This window comes from Micropterus salmoides, unplaced genomic scaffold (genome assembly GCF_014851395.1).
Source record: "Micropterus salmoides isolate LMB-PRFRI ecotype aquatic unplaced genomic scaffold, ASM1485139v1 Ms_hic_scaffold_11, whole genome shotgun sequence".
Taxonomy (NCBI): domain Eukaryota; kingdom Metazoa; phylum Chordata; class Actinopteri; order Centrarchiformes; family Centrarchidae; genus Micropterus; species Micropterus salmoides.
Window position 1 is genome coordinate 32,141,150 of NW_024040152.1, and position 19,404 is coordinate 32,160,553.

At 39.5% G+C, this 19,404-nt stretch overlaps 1 protein-coding gene across 1 annotated transcript in view; it reads right to left on the reverse strand.

The window, feature by feature from the left end:
- The window catches only part of cdk14 (cyclin-dependent kinase 14), a 198,214-nt gene extending 179,832 nt beyond the window's left edge, over window positions 1-18,382 (reverse strand). The window contains exons 1-2 of the mRNA XM_038712296.1: window positions 17,911-18,382; window positions 8,792-8,823 (exon numbers count right to left, since the gene is read on the reverse strand). Coding sequence (XP_038568224.1) covers window positions 8,792-8,823; window positions 17,911-18,004 — 126 coding nt within the window. The 5' untranslated portion in view covers window positions 18,005-18,382. The remainder of the gene's footprint in view (window positions 1-8,791; window positions 8,824-17,910) is intronic.
- Window positions 18,383-19,404: the final 1,022 nt, after the last annotated feature.

The window sequence follows — 19,404 nt, forward strand, 5'->3', positions numbered from 1 at the left end:
TGTGACCTTGTTAATGTGTAACTGCAAACATATTTGTCCTTTATCTTTAAATAAAACAATGTAATTAAACTTTTATTTTAAATATAAAAGTAACCTCACAGCCCAAACTTGAATTGTTTAGAATATTTCATATTATATTAAGGATACAATATAAATATAATATAAATGCAGGGGGAAATGGTTAGATGGAGAAATTGTTTATGAACCTGACATGATTAAAATAAATTAAGACTTTACTGATCCTGCACTGGGGATATTTGCATGTTGCAGCAGTTTCAGAACCAGTGAAAAAATGAAACAATTTAGAAAGATAGGACAAAAATGAAAATAAAAATACATTTAAGATAAAAATTAAAAAGCTATTTACAGAATAGGCCTATACAAATGTCACATTTTGAAATGAATTTAAATTTGTTTTGCATTTTGAGTGCTTTTTACTGACACCTACTCCACTGACCTCCTGAGGAGACAGGCCAAAATAAATATAAGCTCTCTCTTAATATAAGCATGCAGCTTCCTCTTCTAGTCCAAGGAGAAGACTTAATAATGTGATCTGTACCTGTGGTCTAGTCTTCTCCCCAATAATCTCTGCCCTCCTCCTGCATTATCTGAACAAAGCGACTTTATCAGCTGACCTGAGACTAATGTTTCTAATAGAGACGTCCAGAAACGCCTTCTCATAAACATCTGGCTGAATTAGACCTCTGTCTTTCTGACCCACGCTATTGGCATATTTTGTTGGTATAATATGATATAAACATGTTTTAATAAATGCTGCAACACACAGAAAAGTCACCACATTAGCAGTGAGACAAAAGAAAACACTTGTGGTCAGGTGTAGCAGGGCGAAAGTAACAAGTGTTACTCCTGACATATAAACACGATTTATTTTTATTATATACTGTATATATATATATATATATATATATATATATATTTTAACAGGGCAAACTTCAGGGTGTGTTAAAGCACTAAATAGGTGGCTTTTAGTGTGTATAAATTCAAGGCACAATGCAGCCCTCTGCATAGCAGATGGGTGAGATCATAGTCCAGTATTGCAAGAATTTATGAATCACTAAGTGAGAGTGCGTGTGCTTGTATGCGTAAGTGTGTGCAGGGGAGTGAAGGAAGTGGTGATCGGGGTGAGAAGGAGTTCAGGGATGGTTTGGTTTAGGAGCTGAACAGCCTTGGGTACAAAGGTTGCACTTCTCCTCTGAGTTCTGCAGCCTGGACAGCGCAGCCGATGTCCTGAGGGGAGTCACTCAGATGCAGGGGACAGAGAGTGTGAGGGGTCCTGGAAAATGCTGCCAGCTAGCCTCAGCATCTGCTGCTCACATATAGTGGAGGTAAAAGTTCTGTAAGTTTTCCAAAATGTTTAAAAAGTCAGTTATACGTAAACCTGCCTAAGAAGTTCATATTTTCTGTGAGAAGATAATTTTTCTTCATTTCCCTGCCCAAATTACAGAAACCAGGTCTCTCAAATAAACAATGATTAGGAAATCAGATTATTGTCTAAAGCTGACAGTAACACAGTTACTGGTATGCATTTCAAATGTGCTGACTGGCAGTTGGAGCTCTCCCAAAGCTGAATCATTGGTACAAAGATGAGAAATGCTGGTAAAAGCTACAGTATCTGTTTAGGTGATGAAAGCCATAAATATAAGTCTGTGTACATATTAGAAAACATTAGCCAAATAACACAGTACTCCCAAAAAGCATTTCGGTACCAAAAATCCAGCGACTGAGATTAAAGTGTTGTTGTATGTGCCACTAATGCTTGCCTGAAGATTAGACTTTATTTACTTTTCTATTTCGGCTTCGAGAAATCAGACATACATCAAAAGAAGGTAAAAGCAGTCAACAGACGATCAGTGAGTTTTTTTTTGGAAGAGAAAATGAAAGTGAAAGGCCAAACTATTTCCCAAAATGTTTGTTATAAGCACTCATCATAGTTTACGGCCTGACTAACTTACCATACCGTGGGTCTTTCCCTGTTGTTTTTAGAGTTGTTGCCAGATATGAGCATCTCTACAATTACTGCATAATGTTATGATAACTAACTAAACCTATGGCAAGAACTAAGAATTTTGATTATCAATTGTGTTTACTTTGAGGATATCATTATTAAAATAAACCTGTAAATTAGGAACATACTGTACAGTGGTAAAAATCTTCTGAAACCAGCAAACCACTTCCAAACTCTATGGCAACTTCTTTCTCTGACCATTCAACCCCTTGGGTGAAGAACAAGCATTATTTGTTGAAGCAAACATTGGTCCAGAACAGTAAAGGCCACCTTTTTTCTGCATTATATTACAGCACTAGGGCTGAACGATTTGGGGAAAAAATCTAAATGCGTTTTTTTCTGCCACATATTCCATAGTTTGTAGAAATGCACTATTTGCAATTTTATAATAATATTATTATAAAATTGCAAATAGTGCATTTCTACATGCAATTTTTTTTAGGTTTAGCTACAGTTCAGTATTCACGGCCAGTTTATTTTTGACGATTTTCAAAATAAAACACCTTGTGCGGACTGTGTCCACCTGTGTGACGCTTGTGATTGGAGAGCAAGTCTCTCGAACAAGGATAACAACAGAAACTGCATGACGGTTTAAAACGGGGTCAGATGCGCTGTGTAATTGACCTACATTTTAATTGCCGTCTTCACGATTAGCTAATCGCGTTCTTTCAAATCGCAATTTGGATTTGAAAACAATTTATCATTCAGCCCTATACAACGCCAAATTGAACCAATGCTGATGACAACATCATATTTATATTCCCAAATAAATGTTATGTACAAACAGGGAAACACTGATGAAACAATTCAATGGGAAATTAAGTTTTTTCATGTCTCAGTCAAAAAGAAACCGTTCATGTTATGCAGTTTTATAAACGGGATGTTAAATTATATTTGCCTGTCTTGGAAATGTTAATTCAAACTGGTAAAACATGAAGAATGAACAAGGTTGAATTTGTTTTGGTCTACTTTAATCCTGCTCTGAATGCAGATGGAACATTATAATTCCAGGCTCATACCGTGACAAAAACAGATGAGAGCAGCAAGAAATCATGACGTGGAAGCACTGCCTTTTTTTCCTCCTTTTTAAACAAATTCCACAGAGTTCAGAGTGATTTACCCCTGCAACTAATGACAGCATTTTGTTCTTAATGGATTCTCCAAGAGCTTCCAGTCATTTAGAAACACGTTTGTTGCATTAATTTCTTCATCCTGACACAAACACATGAAATTATTGAGCTGAAATAGGACTGAGAAAAGATAATGAAGTTCTAGTGTGACAAAGACGAAGTGGAGAGATGCAAAGAGTCAGAAAAAGAGACAAAGAGCACAAGAGAAAGAGAACACAGATTCAAAGATGGCTAATGAGAAATTCATTGCCTCGTTAACAATCACGAATCAATCAAAAACCTAATCAAAAGCCTTGAATCAAACCTGACAGTTTGGTTAAGTTAATTGTTGTAGACAATTTCTGTGACAGCAAATGGTTTCATGACAATCAAGCCACAGACACAAAGCAGATATGCAGAGAGTCCATCGTCAATAATCAAAGCCTACCACAGGCTCTTTCTGTTGAGTGCAGCACTTTTACCACAGATTCAGATTAAGCCAGTCAGGTTTCAGTAACTCTTTCCATTAGAGACAGAGAGAGCAGACAGAGAGAAAAAGAGGAGGGCGAGAGTTGTTCAAAAATCTTTCATCCACATGGGAGGAGAGATTTCCTTCTTCGGTCAGATATTTTAAGGCGGAATAACACTTTCTCATGGAATAAAACTCCCTGAACACTGAAAACATCTACTGTTCAGATTTTTTAACAGGTGACCTCTCGTGGCTGTGTGACGACACACTGTGCTGTGTGTCTCTGATAAGCAAAAGGCAGACGTAGCAGGACATTGTTATAGTGCTACAAAACTTCTTGGAAGGGTGACAGAAAGAGTTGAGTTATGACACAGGAAACACCCGTTGGTATCCCGTATCCTACGAACAGTCAACAAGGAATAGTTAAAGATTTGTTAAAACACATTTATTGGCTTTCTTCGCAAGAGCTGGATAAGATAAACGCGGCCACTCTCACAGTAGTGTGTGCTAAGTGTTTAGCTTAGCTTAGTATGCAATCTGGAGGCAGGGGGAAACAGCTAGCCTGAAACTTTGGACAGAGCCAGGCTAACTTTCCCCTTGCTTCCAGTCTTTATGCTAAGTTAGGCAAGCCACCCACTGGCTCCAGCTCCATCCTCTACTACATAGGCTACCTATTACCAAAATCATGTGTTTTTCTTCTCTTCCCTGCAGGAAATCTGTCCATCTAGTACATGTCATGAATACATCTCACACACCGGAACTTGAAAGCATTCATTCGTTCCTTATTGACTCAGTTTCTTTATGCTCTCCACATTTTCCCCATAGTCATGTGCACCCCCGTAATGGCTCTACACCGCTCCAGGGTGGCCTGCCACCCAGTTTGAGAACGACTGCCATTGACCACAGCAGTGGCAAATTAGAAAATGCTTATAAGAATCATTGTAATGTAATAGTTGGAAAGCCCCTGACGAACATTGTTGTCCTAGTAATAGGGGCGCCAGATCAGACATATGACCTATTTTAGTTTAGAGGACTGGTCGGCTCTTGGCTATATCAACTTTCATCAAATGTGATGTCACCATGTCAATGTTCCTGCATATTTTTTAAATGTCAAGACATCAAGCCTAGGAAACAAAAGCACTATGAATCTCTGCTTCTCCCGAATATCTGGTTGTAGGCTCACACCTCTTAGCCTGACCAACCATCTCTATGGTTTAAACAGACACATAGTTTCCTATTCACAATGATAAATGATAATTAGTTCAACAGACACGAGTGGCAAACATGCTCTCAGTCTCTTGTCTGCCTCTCCAGACACACAGACGGTATGCATGCACATATACAATCACACTCTGCTGTTTTAAGCCAGGCTCACATTATGTTCACATAATGTAGCTGTAGGCCACCACTCACTTTCTTGAAAACATCGTCTTGCTGGACAGGAAGGAATCTTTTTCCCCTCGCAGATTCTTTACATTCTTCCTTAGCAGCAAGACCCATTTATAGCAAACGGGCCAAGCTAATTCCCATCGCACTGACTTCTAGAAATGGTCTGCTTCACGTTGTTTCACCCCAAAAATCCCTTCCCGAACAAGAATGTGGGCTCTACCTTCTTATCCAAATAATCACAGAAAACTTGCCAAATATACGTGACGTCTGTGACATATGAGCCAACAAAAACAAAGACTTCTCCTCTCAATGGGAAAGTCTTACAGTGTAGCAATCCTCATTGCCCCATCCACACCACACCACCACACTACAGCTGAGGCTGCAGGGTTTTGTTTTCGATATCAGTGCCCATCCAATATCTGAATTTTGGAACACCAAACAATACTTTAACTGAGGGTACATACAGATGTATAAAGCTCCTTTTTTCCCTTTAACTAAATATATGAAACTGCTTGTCCACTGTTAAACCGGACAGGCCGATTTATCAGTCGTCACGGTAATGCAAAATGTATTGCAGCGTTCTTGTATTAGACTGGATTACTTTTAGCTAAATAGGTGTACCTAATAAACTGAGTGTGTGTTTGAGGTAAATTAGAAACAGTGTCTATCTGATGGTTTGCCCAGCAGAGAGCTTTAACAAGTTTATTTACATGGATCCCAGATTTTTTTATCATTATTTTATTGGCTTCACAAGCAATTCTCAAAAAGTATTGAGGTTTAATATACAACCCTACTCATGATCAAGCAGAGGACAATAAAATACCGGCCTAGAGTCTTTAGTCTGCCTTTAGGTTGCTCATTGGGATCGAAGTGTACTCTGTATTTCCTTTTTGTCATCATTATGAAGTAGCCTGATTCCAAGCCTGACTCGCTGCAGACATCATTTACTTTTTCAGAGATTCAAATAGGCCTGTGTGTGCTCACTGATGGCTGTTTCCCTGGGTGGAAAAATAAGCTGATCAGAGCTTTGTAGGCGGGACCTTCCAAAAACAAATTTGAACACAAACAGACAGACTAGAAATGATGAGAATAAAAATGGAAATTCAGCCTGATTATCAGTCTAGTACTGATCTGTTTGCCCTCAGATCTCTCTTGATCACAGTTCTGGATCTCAGCAGGTCTATCAGATAAAAATAAATAAAGGAATCTACCAGGCGACCGCAGCAGCGGCAGCGTGTCTGCCACATCAACACAAAGCATCCCTGTGTCTTATCACTTATTCATTAAGCAATGCCACTGCCTTATGCAGGCAATACACTGGAAAGGTTCCAAAAGGCTTAGAGACCATGTGGTTGCTTTATAACAAGGACACAGCTCTAGGTAGCCATCTGCAGTAAGTGCAGGTTGAGCACTACTGAACACTCACTGCTACTTTAACTCAGAAGAGCAACCAAGCAGGATTTCCTTGTCAATAAAAACACACACCAACACAACATCCCATCCTCAGACCTATCGACTGCCTTATCAACCAGCCGCCTACAGCAGCGAACTGAGAGGAATCAATATGTTATAGAGGGCTGCAAAATAACACTGTTGCACTGTTCTTAGGACAATTAAAAGAGTCTACAGGATGGATTAATGTTTTTGGATAAAATTAGGCAGCTTGCCATAACAAAAGGTGGCCACTTTTGTGCTACAGCAGGGCTTGAAGCATCTAGGCTTGGTTAATACAACAAAATGTGTTGTGAGACAATTTACATTAGCCAACCATTTATACCGAGGTAAGTAAGCCTTTAATATCTCCCGTTGTTTTAACCATGTGGAAAATGTTGCAAATCAAATGACTGCTTTGTGATAGGATTTTTACATCAAAGCATGTAAAAAGGAAGCATCTTGATTTGTAAGGTTTGCTGGACATTCATGTCTGCTTATTTTATTTTATCCATAACCGTTTCTTAATAGATACTGGTACCTTTCCTGGCAACATTATAGCTGCAAATTCTAGCCTACACCTGCTTTGCAGACCTACACTAATCAATATTTTTATTAACAATGGTTCAAATGACGTGCCAATCAAGGTGACAACAACACAAGAGCAAGTCACCAGAGCTGTAGACTTGAGACTTGAGAACTGTTGTACTTACTTTACACTTGACTGCTACAAAACTTCACACAGACTTGTAAACAAAACAATAAAAACTAGAAGGGCACTGAGAGCAGAGACCTCTTGCAAGGCCAGTAGTCCAGACTTCAATGATATACAAATCTGCAAGAGCAACCGCCATATATGTCTGGATATGTTTCCAAAATTATTAGAATTACAGTGCGTCAAAATCGAATAAAACTGAAGCCTCGTCATCTCAGTTGTGTATTTATTATGTACTTGCATTACCCTGCATTTGTTTCTACAAACACGATGTCTGAGGTGGCTGTTATGTTTTGTTGTATGTATAGTTCCGGCACACCGTTCACTTTAATGTTTATGGGTTCATGTTAAGTGACAAATTCAGTTGATTTTGCCATTGTTGGCGTTACAGCTGACCTATCTGGCACTGTAAACAAAAGTGAAAAGTAATTTGTATGGCTGCCCCATGTTTCGGATCTGCTCCAAAATGTAATTGGTTCTTCCTTGGCCGATGCTACACTCTTCCACCAAGTTTCATGGAAATCAGGCAAGTAGTTTTTCCATAGTCCTGCTGACAGACAAACGGCAATAATTATCCCCAACTCTGCTGTTCCCCTCAGGCCTATGGAGCATTTCAGCATCTTTCAGCCCATTGTTTTGCTTTTACGGCTCACAACTTTACAGCCAGATATTTTTCCCAGGAGTTGTAGAGGAACAAACTGGAGCTGACTGGAGAGTGAATATGGACTTAGATTCATGAAGTGCACACATACAGAAATCCAAATGTATGGTAATCTCTGTGTCTGCTGGATGCATAAAAAGGGAACTTTTTAGTGTTTCCTATTGCTGTGGTCACATCACCTTTATAAAGCCAATATTTACATTTGTGTAATGTCGTGGAGTCAAACGTTGGCCAAACTAAAAGGATCGATGCATCTTAAAGCCACAGGTACACACCCCATTTCACCCATTTAATTGGAATTTTACACTGAGACAAGAGCAGGGGAGTGGTGGTGTTTTTAGGAATTTTAGGCACGTGCCTGCATCATACTGCATTGGGTAGTTCAGGAAAAAACATGTGGACTCAATTCCCCAGAACACCGTACCTGCTGAAAAAGAACGAGAGGTCATAAATGTGGACAAACCTCAACTTTCATCATCATCTGTGGATTAAGCACCCTGAAACAAGCTGTTTAGCCACACATTTTAGAAAAGCATTCTAAATTGGTATGAAAAACAGGGATTTTGCATTTAACACAGTCAGTTTTCACTTCGGGACGGTGCGCACAATGTTTGGGACAGCTGTGGGATGGCTGAGAAGCAAGTCTGGAGCCCTGGGTGCTCACACAGAGAGAATATGGTTGGTGCATTTGGTGGTGTCTAATTTGGCAGGCCAGAGAAGCCCTGTGATGGTGACTGACCCCGAGGGACGTCTCTGAGATGAGAGGGAAAACCACCATGCCCCACACATGAATATATTACACACCATATGCACCGAGTTAAAGCAACATCCACATCCAAATAAACCCAACTGCAATGCAGTCCTGACAACATCTGGCCGACAAGACCTTGATGAATATTTTTTTTGTGAAAAATATAGCGTACAACACTGTGGTAGCCCTGAAACTGGGCCAGTGATGTCACAAGCTAAGATTCATTTGTTTTCATCCTACCTCATCAAAGCCGCTGTCCTCTTTCTTGAAAGCTGCAAAGAGAAGAAAGGAAGAGAGAATCAGACACTGCCTGTATTGACATCTTTTGAAGAGGGAACAAAATAAAAAAAATAGTCTAACAGTAGAGATGCAGCAAGAAATTTGTCAGGAATTCATTCTGCCCTCATTAAAGCAGTGCAGGTCTAGCTTTTTTCATATTGAGCTGAAGAGGAGTTCTCTAGCTGTGGTGACAACTCCCTTTTCTCATGGAGTTTCAGCAGAGGATGTTAGAAAGCAACACTAGAAGGGATGGAATTGACATTTTCTACCAAGCAGAAATGTTCACTTTTATGGCTATTGGTAAACTTTTTTTTAGGATAATATAAACTGGGATTTTTATAAAAACTTTGTCAGCTCATATTTTATATCAACAGTTCTATTCAAGGCTGCCACCAGATGAAATCTGTTGGAAACACACACTAAAAGTCATGACTTCTTTGTTAATAAGGCCGTGCAGCTGAAAAGCTCCAGAAAACGCTAGAATATTTGATCACAGATATATATGCTTCCGGGATAAAACATTTATCTGCACACTCAATCTTAATTGGTATAGGTAGATATATGAAGCTGGACTTTGACAAGACAAATAAAAATACAAATTATAGACAATCATCTGATTAAGACGGGGTCAAAAACAATAAAAATAGTAGAGGGGGAGTTCATATTGGACACACTTAACTGAAACTGGATTCTATGATCTCCCATTTAATTACAACAGTGGATCTCAGTAATGTATACTGTGTCACATGTAATGTTTTATACCAACAAAACATTACACAAACAATTCAGAAAAGACTACAAAAAACTGAATTGCAAAAACACTGTCCTGTGATACCAGAATCAAAAAGTACTGGTATATAAAAAGCTTCCCAATGATGTTACGTCTACATCCACACTGACAATCCACTGTTCCTCACATTCGCTGCGGGGAAAGACAGGATTGCATTTGACATTAATATCCTTCATTTTTATGAAGAAGAGGGGAGTTTGTTTCTGCATCTTTGACTTCTCATAGTTCAAGAAGCTTGCAGAGAGCATTATTAATTAGGAAATCATGATTTCCCCTCCAGTTATTAACTTCTCACGATGATTAGGTTTTCTAATGAGAGAGGCAGTACAGATGGCTGAAAGACTGAGTGCTCTAGGGGCCGCTTCGTGGTAATATGACTGTTTTATGTCAGAGTGAGTGTTTGGAAGCACGGTCCGCCCAGCCACTGAGCCGTTAAACTGCTGCTTCCTTCTCCACAGAGGGTCAGCACACACACAAGCCCTACAGACGTCCCAGACACTCCAGACAGCATCATCACAGCTGCAAATCCACACTCAATACAATGGATTAGACTGCAGGTAGAGAATAAAGCTCCTGCACTGGCTGCACCAGGTGAACAGCAGGAAACCCATTTTATATTGTCAGTTTAATTATTTGCAATTAAAATAAACAACTACCAATTGCCAACTACAAATATTTTTGGGGAAATGTATTTGTTTTCAAATGTTGTAGTACTCTTCTTTCATATTCACATTTTAACTAGGGTGGATTGCCCTAATGTGGGACAGTTAAGGTCTAGTGTTTGTAGGTCCCCCATAAATACAGGAATACCAGTGCAACTATTGGTTAGCCAAAGCTATGGTGTCATGTGATCAAAATCACATAACTTCTCAAATGTCCAGTCCCATATGAGGGTGAAGCAATCATCAAACAGGAGGCACCTTGTGTAAAGACCACCCAATTATCAGTGACATAGAGTTTTGACAAACTTGACATTAAGGAGTATAAGGTCAATTTAAATAAAACAGCCTTTTTAGCCTATTGTGCTAAAATTTTGCTTGTCAAATTTTCAAGTGTCCCACTTTAGGAAATGTGGTTTTGAAAAGTGGTGACAGTGTGATTTACCTAATGTGGGACAGTACAAAAAAGTGTAGTGGGACATGGTTTGTGGGACAGATGTTATGTTTTTTACAGGGTTTTATTGGTCTTATGCACTGTTAGAATGCTGTACTACATGTTTAAGGTCATGGGAACTGATTATTCTTTGGGGGATGGCAGTTCGACAGCTTTTTGTGTTTGTGTGTGAAGGGAGTAGATGTCTTAAAATGAAAAAATAGCTTTTAATTTAAAAACCAATAAAGCCAATAAACTTACTTTTATGCATCTAATGATCAATTCATTTAAATGTATTTCAAATCACAATGGCAAAGCAGAGAGGTTTTCCGACGCAGAGCGAGAGACAAAATTAGGGAAAGGATGAGAGAAAAGGCAGGATAAAAGGCTTTGTTTGTGTTTGTTGTGAAGTAAAATAAACCAGGGATTCTGATTGTGCATTTAACCCTTTTCTATCTGCATAACATCACACAGGCCTGTGTCAACAGTTGCTTAATGTCTATGTCAAAATGGCATCAAAACTATCATATTATCTGATATATACATATTATTTGTTGGTGTTCAGTTATCAATGTTTCATTCATCCATAACCAAGAGAGTTACTAACTTAAGTTTTATATTCTACATGAATTAAGGTTATTTTCTACAATATACTTTCAGTGTCCCACATTAGGAAGTCACCGATTGTCTCAAAGAATTTGCACTAAGAGCATGTGTTATCTGTGTTTTCTTTTTTGATTTGATTAGGACACATCCTGAGGTTTTTAAAATGGTATTGGGTGTTGATTTAATACATTGGCTTCACATCGCAATATGCCACAAAACAAAAAATGTCCCACATTAGGGCAATTCACCATAGATATTACTGGAGATGAACAATTTTACTTTACACTGTGACCTCTGAGCTAACGTTAACGTTAGCTTCTCAGGCTGACAGCGACAGAATCCTGACGGTCCAGTTTCTGATATTTTTAGATGATAATTAAAATGATGTGCTTAGAAGTTAAACTGTGGATTCTCTGCCCACCAGCTGGAGTCTATTTACTTTTGAAAGCTACCAATCAACCAAATAATTTATCCACACGCATGCTGTTTGTGTTTTTAAATCTTTCAAACATCAAAATTATACATAGGCCTACTTATGCCAAGCTTGTTTACTCATTTTCTTTGACAAAATCATCTTTGACAGAGTGTTTAGTATGAAACTAGAGCCAGAAGGCAATTAGCTTAGCTTAGCATAAGTGGAAGGAGGGGGGAAAACTGTCTAGCTCTGTCCAAATTACACCCACCAACACCTCTAAATCTCACTAAATAACATGTGGCGTGCAATTTGTTTAATCTATAACAAGTTAAAATGTGAAAGCTACAGGTTGAGGTATTAGCAGGGTTACGTGCTGTGATTATTTCTTGGCATCACTTTGATGGTGAGACTCGGTATGAAGCTCTAGCTTACAGATAAGAGTAACAGGCGATCCATCTTCTCATCTTCCACTTGGCAAGAAAGAAAATAAGCATATTTTAAACAAAAATGGCCGTTCATATGAGAGTATTTCACATTTGTGGGGAAAATTACAAGTGAAAACGTATCTTCACATGGGGATTAGGAAACACATATTTACATATTAAAACCAACCTGTGCAGTAAACATGTACTTTGACTACAATAAAGTACTTACATGTGATGTTCTGCATGTGATAAAATAAGATGTTTCGAAAACTTAAAAAACAAGATCCTTCGTTTGCACTGAATGATAGGAGCATTCAGTGAAGAATGTGTTCCTGTCAAAACATTCAGATTTTGATACCGGTGAGACGCTGTCAGAGCATTCTTGTTCACCGCAAATAATTGTTATACTATATTTATTTCCAGAGTGCATACAGAAAATAAAACAAACACTTTCCAAAGGAAATGATGAGAGGGATACATAAAATAATACTGAGGGAAAAATAAGACCGTTTTCAAAACTCAATGTAGAAAAACATACACACACAAAAAAAAATCTGGCTCTTCTGTCTTAAAACCCATAACAGCTCATTACTGCTTTTCATACTGCATCTCTCACTTGAAGCCCTTTTGATCAAAGTTGGAAGAAAAACATTAAAAAGCTGAACCTGTCTCTCATAGAGAGAAGGTGGTAAAATTAACTTCAGGGATGTGCAGATAAATCCACCTACAATAACTTTTCTTTATAGTTATATAGTTTTATCTATAGAAAACATGTATAGCTGACATAATATTAGACGTATTTATTTATCCAGGTAAATTCCCCTTAGCACAAAAGCTCTTCTCCTTTAACTCCTTACATTCACACTTAGTCTAAAAACACCATTTACACCTGAACAACAGCAACATGGCAAAATCTCAGTTTCCAGCCACCAAGCAACAAAATCTTGCATGACAGCCAAATGGTCAAAGTGGGACAGAAAGCCCACCCCCTGTCTGTGATCGCCTACGCTGTATTTTAACTCGGCCAAACTCACAATGTTCTAATTGACATATTTTTATGTTTTGTTGTCGTCAGATGTCTTTTTGTCATCAGCTGAATGAGCATTAAATATTGATTTGATTATGGACATGTTGCCGATTTGAAGATAAAACAGTTCCTCCTGCACAATCACTATTTTATGCTTTTCACAAAATCAATCAAAAAGGAAAAATAAACTCGCATAATGACAAGGACTGTATCAGGTGATCAACTATATTGACATTTAAAAATATTGATCACAGAGGGTTAGAGACGACAGGCAGGTGTCTTCTTAACTTTATAGCCCCACACACCCCCTGGACAGGCCTACTACTGTCATCGTTTTCCAAAAACTCATTTTTTCCCGTCCACACTAGAATGTGAGGTGAGTTTTGAAAAGCTCCATATTGGAGTGAGGACGATGTGCATTCAGATCTGAACAAGAACTACTACAGATGTCACCAACTAATGACAGCTTACTTTACAAGTGCCTAGTTTTTTGTTCTCAGAACTGAGACATAAATAAATGCTAGGATGACATGTCCATGTGCTTTACAGCCTCTAGTGGTAGGTGGACTTCATTCCTGACTTAATTCAATGTACGGCTGGACGATATGGGCAAAAATGTTATCACGATAAAAAGTTTCATATCTTTCGATATCGATAATTATCACGATAAGTATCAAATCGTTCATTCTTTTGAGTTTAAGGGCTGATTTTTGCTCCCGAGTGAAAGTTCAAGAAACCTAATGGTTATTGTCTTTTTAAACTCTTCTTTATAGTCATCACTTGAGGCCAAACAGTGGATCACTTCACAAAATCTGAGGTAGAACATTCAAAACAATTATGATAAAACCTTTGTCAACAAATATGCGTGAGTAAAATTAAGTAATAGCTTTTATCAGTCCTTTTTCCTCAACAAAATAAAAATCTTAATAAAAAAATTAAGTCCTAATTAGTGTATGATTCATGTGAATAAAATCAAACATTTATTGAATATTTATTGAAAAGAGTTATATTGCGATAAGTATTGCTTCATTGTCCAGCCCTATGATAACGAGGCAGAGGAGCAGGAGCGCAGGGACTGACCATAGCTTGGAAGTAGGGATGAGCAGTTCCCCTCATTACCCTGTGAACTCGCACCAGAGTTCTGAACTCCTTCAGTCTTTCCCACAGGATTTTAAGAGACTATGGTGGGCAGATCTCAGACTATCTCGGGAAGCCCGGGGGAATGCCCCCCCGGGAGAAAATTGTGTACATTTAAAGTTAAATGCATTCATTTGGTGCAAAATTAAGAGGTTCTCTATGAATAACTTTGCACTCTTGTAAACAATGTTGTGCTCTAGTAAACTATTTCATTTTATAGCTATAAATGGTGATGAAACAGCAACAAAGTTCAACAAATGTATTTAATGTTTTTCCAGCAACCCAAATTAAAGAACAGAAAATAAGTAATTTCCCTATTTAATTGTTGTTGTTTTATACTTTCTGTGAATATAATCCAATTAATCTTATTTCCATACTGTATAGACACCTTATTTTGAAAACCGGATGCTGTCACATGTGTTTCCTCGCGCTAAATTCATCAAGTCCGACCAGTCCGACCCGGTCCGACCATAGACTGTATATAAAAAGTCTATTAAAAAAATGTGGTTCTCGTATCGCGTAACATGAAGACTTCAGGTAGGACTCTCACACTGCAGCACTTGTCTTTGTAAAGAGACAAACTGACAGGATAAAGTCGCTAACCTGCCTGTCAGCTCGCTCTGGGCCGTTTCAGTTACCATGAAGGCTTTAATACGTGTGCACTCCAAATTTAGGTGCGGCTAGCTTAAAAACGAGTGACAGAAACGGACCGTTAACGTTGCCGTAGTTACTTCAAAAGAAAGGTGGTTGTCTCGAGTCACAAAACACAACGTTAGAGGTCTGAAATGTTGTTATGAGATGAGTAAAAATATTTTCAGTTCATTTTGAGACTACGGCGGCCGCCATGGTCTCGTTAATCAATGGGAAACACTGTCCTTGTTTGCAAAATGCAACAGGGAGGCAACAGCGTGGACGTACTATTAATCACACATTCACACCTCGAAGCTGCAGCCACTCCACAGCTCCTCAAGAGCAGCTGTGGGTTAATTGCTTTGCTCAAGGGCACCTCAACCTCTGTAATGCTTTGTTAATTTACTTCCCTGCCCAGATTTAATCGTGCAGGTCCAGGGATCGGACCGACCTTCTGACCATGACTGTAACAATAATTACGCCTTTTGAAGTCAGTAGAAGAAATAATTTTGTCATTAATAATAATGTTCCTGAGTAATTTAAAGGTGAAGTAAAAAGAGAAAGGCATAGGTGTGCAAAAATAGAGAGATTTTCTGTTTTTTAAGCTGCCCAGTCAGGGTAGAGCCCACCCTTTAACCCACAGTTGTTTAATCTCAGGTCAGGGCCCCACAGGTCCCCTACCGATTGGGTCACAGGAGATTTGTTTCATATTTTATGTACTTTTAATTAAAATGTATTGAGGGGGTGTTCCATCATTTCGATATTATCCACCTGGGGCTTTCTTCATGATCTTGAAAACACAAACTGGCACCTTCACATTCACATGACAATCTGACAGCAATCCAATGACTTTGCTCATGAGGGCCAAACCTGGGCTCACAGGTCAGAAAAGGTTGAGGACTCCCCCTGCGTCAGTCCGTTAACCAGGTTTGAAGCTACTGAAATGGAAACACCCACAATGCATCATGCCGCAGAGTGCCATAATTTGACATGCGACGCAGCCCTGCGCAGTGCGACCTGTTGGACAAACACCGCTACATAAACAATGAAGCTGGCTCTTGAATGCGCTTTGTTAAAGCCTCTGCAGAGCCGAGCGAGGGCCCGATCAACGCTCAGATGTGTTGATTTAGATGGGAGGAAAGATGGCCAATAGGAGATGAGCGTCAGCACAGCAGAAAAGTCAATGCCAATCTTTCTTCTCCCGCATCAACCCCAACCCACTCCTGTTCAGTTCTCCTTATAGGCTGCATCCAGCTTTTCATTCTCCACACACACACACACACACACACACACACTGCTTCAAAGGCCACTGAACCCTGTGAAGATCACTGCCAAGGCACTCTGCGTGTGTGTTTGTGTGTGTGTGTGCAGCAGGATGTGTATGCATGAGTATGAAAGAGAAAAAAAAGGGAAAGAGAGAGAGATACAATGAGATATGATGAGTGCACCTTGACAATCAGTGATGTGATTGGGTGTCTGTGATGGTTTTTGTTCCGAGTCACACATGAGCTTACTTTAGCCGCACAGCATCCGTTACTGAAGAACTGTATTTAAAAACGGAGTGAAGATGAAGATGGCAATGATGAAGCAGGGATTTAACTCCAGTTTGCACATATCTTGTAATAAACCATAGACCATATTTTATTTTTAAAAAATGCTAAGAATTAGATGCCGACCAATTTACCAGTATCGTCCTGATTTATAGAGGACTGACAAGATAAATTAGTCGGCATTTTTGATAATCAATTCACTGTTTAAGTCATATTTTAAGCAAAGGTTCACTGGCTCCAGCTTGTCACATGTGAAGATATGCTGCTTCTCATTGAATGTTTTAGTTTTGCACTGTTGGTCAGATACACCAAACAAAAAGAATAAGTCATGTTGGGCTGTTTTTCAAATATTTCTGATACTCATTTAAGAGATTCTCATTAAAAATGTTTACTCATTAAAAACTGAATTTCAGACCAAATTTTATTGGCTTTTAAAAATATTGCTTTGCTTTGAGTTTTGGCCTCACACATCCAGTATCGGTCGGGCCATTCTATGAATTGGTATTTATGTGAAAATAAAATGTGTAGCAGTACCTACTTTCATCATGCCTTCTTTTATTGGCTGATATGGCATGACACATCAGCATCAGTGTGTACAGTATGTTGGCTGCTCACAAGAAATCACAGTATAGACATGTCAAAGATATGTTGGAGGTCATTTAGAGACAGTGGTGCATTTTTCACAGTTCAATTATTAACCAAATTTAAGGGATGCTTAAAAAATTGTTTATAGCCTACAATGTGGTTTAAGTTAGTCATTTCCTGGTTTCAGAGCTAAAAATTGGTGAGTTTTTTTAAATTCCTTTGTTTTGTGTGACAGTCAAGTTTTGATATCATCATGTTTATTTTTGCAAAATGACAATAAATTGGAAAAAGTGCCTACTTCAAGAAGTTCTGGCACCTTTTGTGAAATGGTTTCACCTCCTTTACTGTAAAAAACAACAACTGTGGAGTCCACAGGGTTCACATTATTTCTGACAAACAGGGACAGAAACAAAGTTTGAATTTATGCTGATGTCAAGCACATCCTGTCAGATGGAAACTCTATTGAAAAATACATGATGATGATGATGATGATGATGATGATGATGATGATGATGATGATATTGATGATAAGCTATAATATTGATGATATTTATGGAAGGATCAGTATTTGTCAGTCAACCTTAAATTCAACAGCAGTTGTGTCAGCCCCCCAAACCGGAGTGAACTACATTCTACTGAAGGACATGTGGACAGGCCAAGTCGATGTGGTTTGCCCATGGCTGCTAACCCCGACTTGTGACCAGACATCACCTCGGAAGGGAGCACCAGTCTGATCTGCTGCTTGAGACATTTCTCAACTCTGATTTTGCACAAAGAGCCGGGAAACTGGCTGGAAAATGGAAAAACACGTCCCGTTACTCACCAATACTCCTGAAACTCTCGGACAAAGTTCTCCTCAACTTCTTCATCTTGCCGATTTTCTCCGCGGGCTGGGAGGCTGGCATCAGGTCGCACATTTCTTTTCGGCCGAGTTTTGCAGCGGACTGGCGGTGGTTTGATGCGGGGAAGGGGGACCGGTGTTCAGTCAGCCCTGCGGGGCTTCTTCAGCCCAGCTGCAGAGCGAAGGCAAACAGGAAACGGAGCCTCAACGGCTCTCACTTCTCTCATCAACTAGTAAGAACAAATGCCTTCTTGAGATTTCCTCAAGAAAAAAAACTACATTTCCAAAGAGGCAATAAAAGTCCGCGCTGAAGCAGAGGCATCCAAACTGGAGAGCGCGCGTAATTCTGGTGCGTCTTTGTTTTGGTTAAGATCCTTAAAATGAGATCTAGCTTGGACTTCTTTCTTTCCTCTCTCAGCGTCCCAGTCTCTCCCTGCTCCACCGCAATCTAGATATCATTTTTGGGATTCTCTCTCTAGTTTCAAGCCCCGGACCCCGCCCTGGATGCGAGGATTGGAGGACTCCCGGGGAGCATCGCGTTCCTATTTGTCCCGGAGACTGGCCGTCAAAGAGGCAGCACCGCCTTGTAATGTGTTGCAGGAGGAGGAATATTTTCATGGGGAGCCAGATTGTCAGCGCTCCTGCTTGAGGCTGCTGCCCTCTGCAAGACCCTGTCATTGTGTGCAGGTCGGGGTATTCCCTCTATATCAGCTTCATCAGCGGTATTCGAGTTCACCGGGGAACATCATACCTGATCTGTTAGGCTTAATGAAAACAACCAGATAAACCAGGGCTCTGATTTGATCCATGTTTGATACATTAATAAATGAAATCCACTAAAAATCTCTATGGAATTTGGTGAGAACAGCTTGCGTTATCCTGACCCACGTCTTTCTCATGCATTTGGTGAAAATATTTACATGCCATGCCAATACTTTGTGGTCATTTGAAACCATTACTAAGACACCTCTGCACCATTTGGATTTTATCCTAATTTTTACTAGTATTTGTGTCTTCTCTGGCCCCTTTTGCAAAAACTTACTGCAGACAGCTATTAGATGATAATATCCAGCAGCCCGTTTCTGCCACAATAACAGCATATTTTGTCAGTTCAAGTACAATGGTATATAGTTGGGATTAAATTGAGCTCTGGGATTAAAGAAATCAGAGCTATCCAAACCCCTGCATCAATAATCTAAATCCTGCAGCAGTGAGCTCATGAGCTCTATTCTGCTTCTGTCATGTGTCTTCATGTGCTGGCTGGCACCTCGGATTTGATCATGTCTGTGCTGCAGTCACCACAGCAGCTGCATGAGTAATTTAGAGGCATCAAAAGAACAATGCAGCAGCGCATGTATACCATAGCATGTCTCCGTGGTGGCTCTGGTCCTCGGTGAAACTGTTAGAGACCAGCACCGTCTGGAAACCTCACCGGAATGCAAAGGGCTCAGATGTTTTCATTCCGCTGCCTAATTA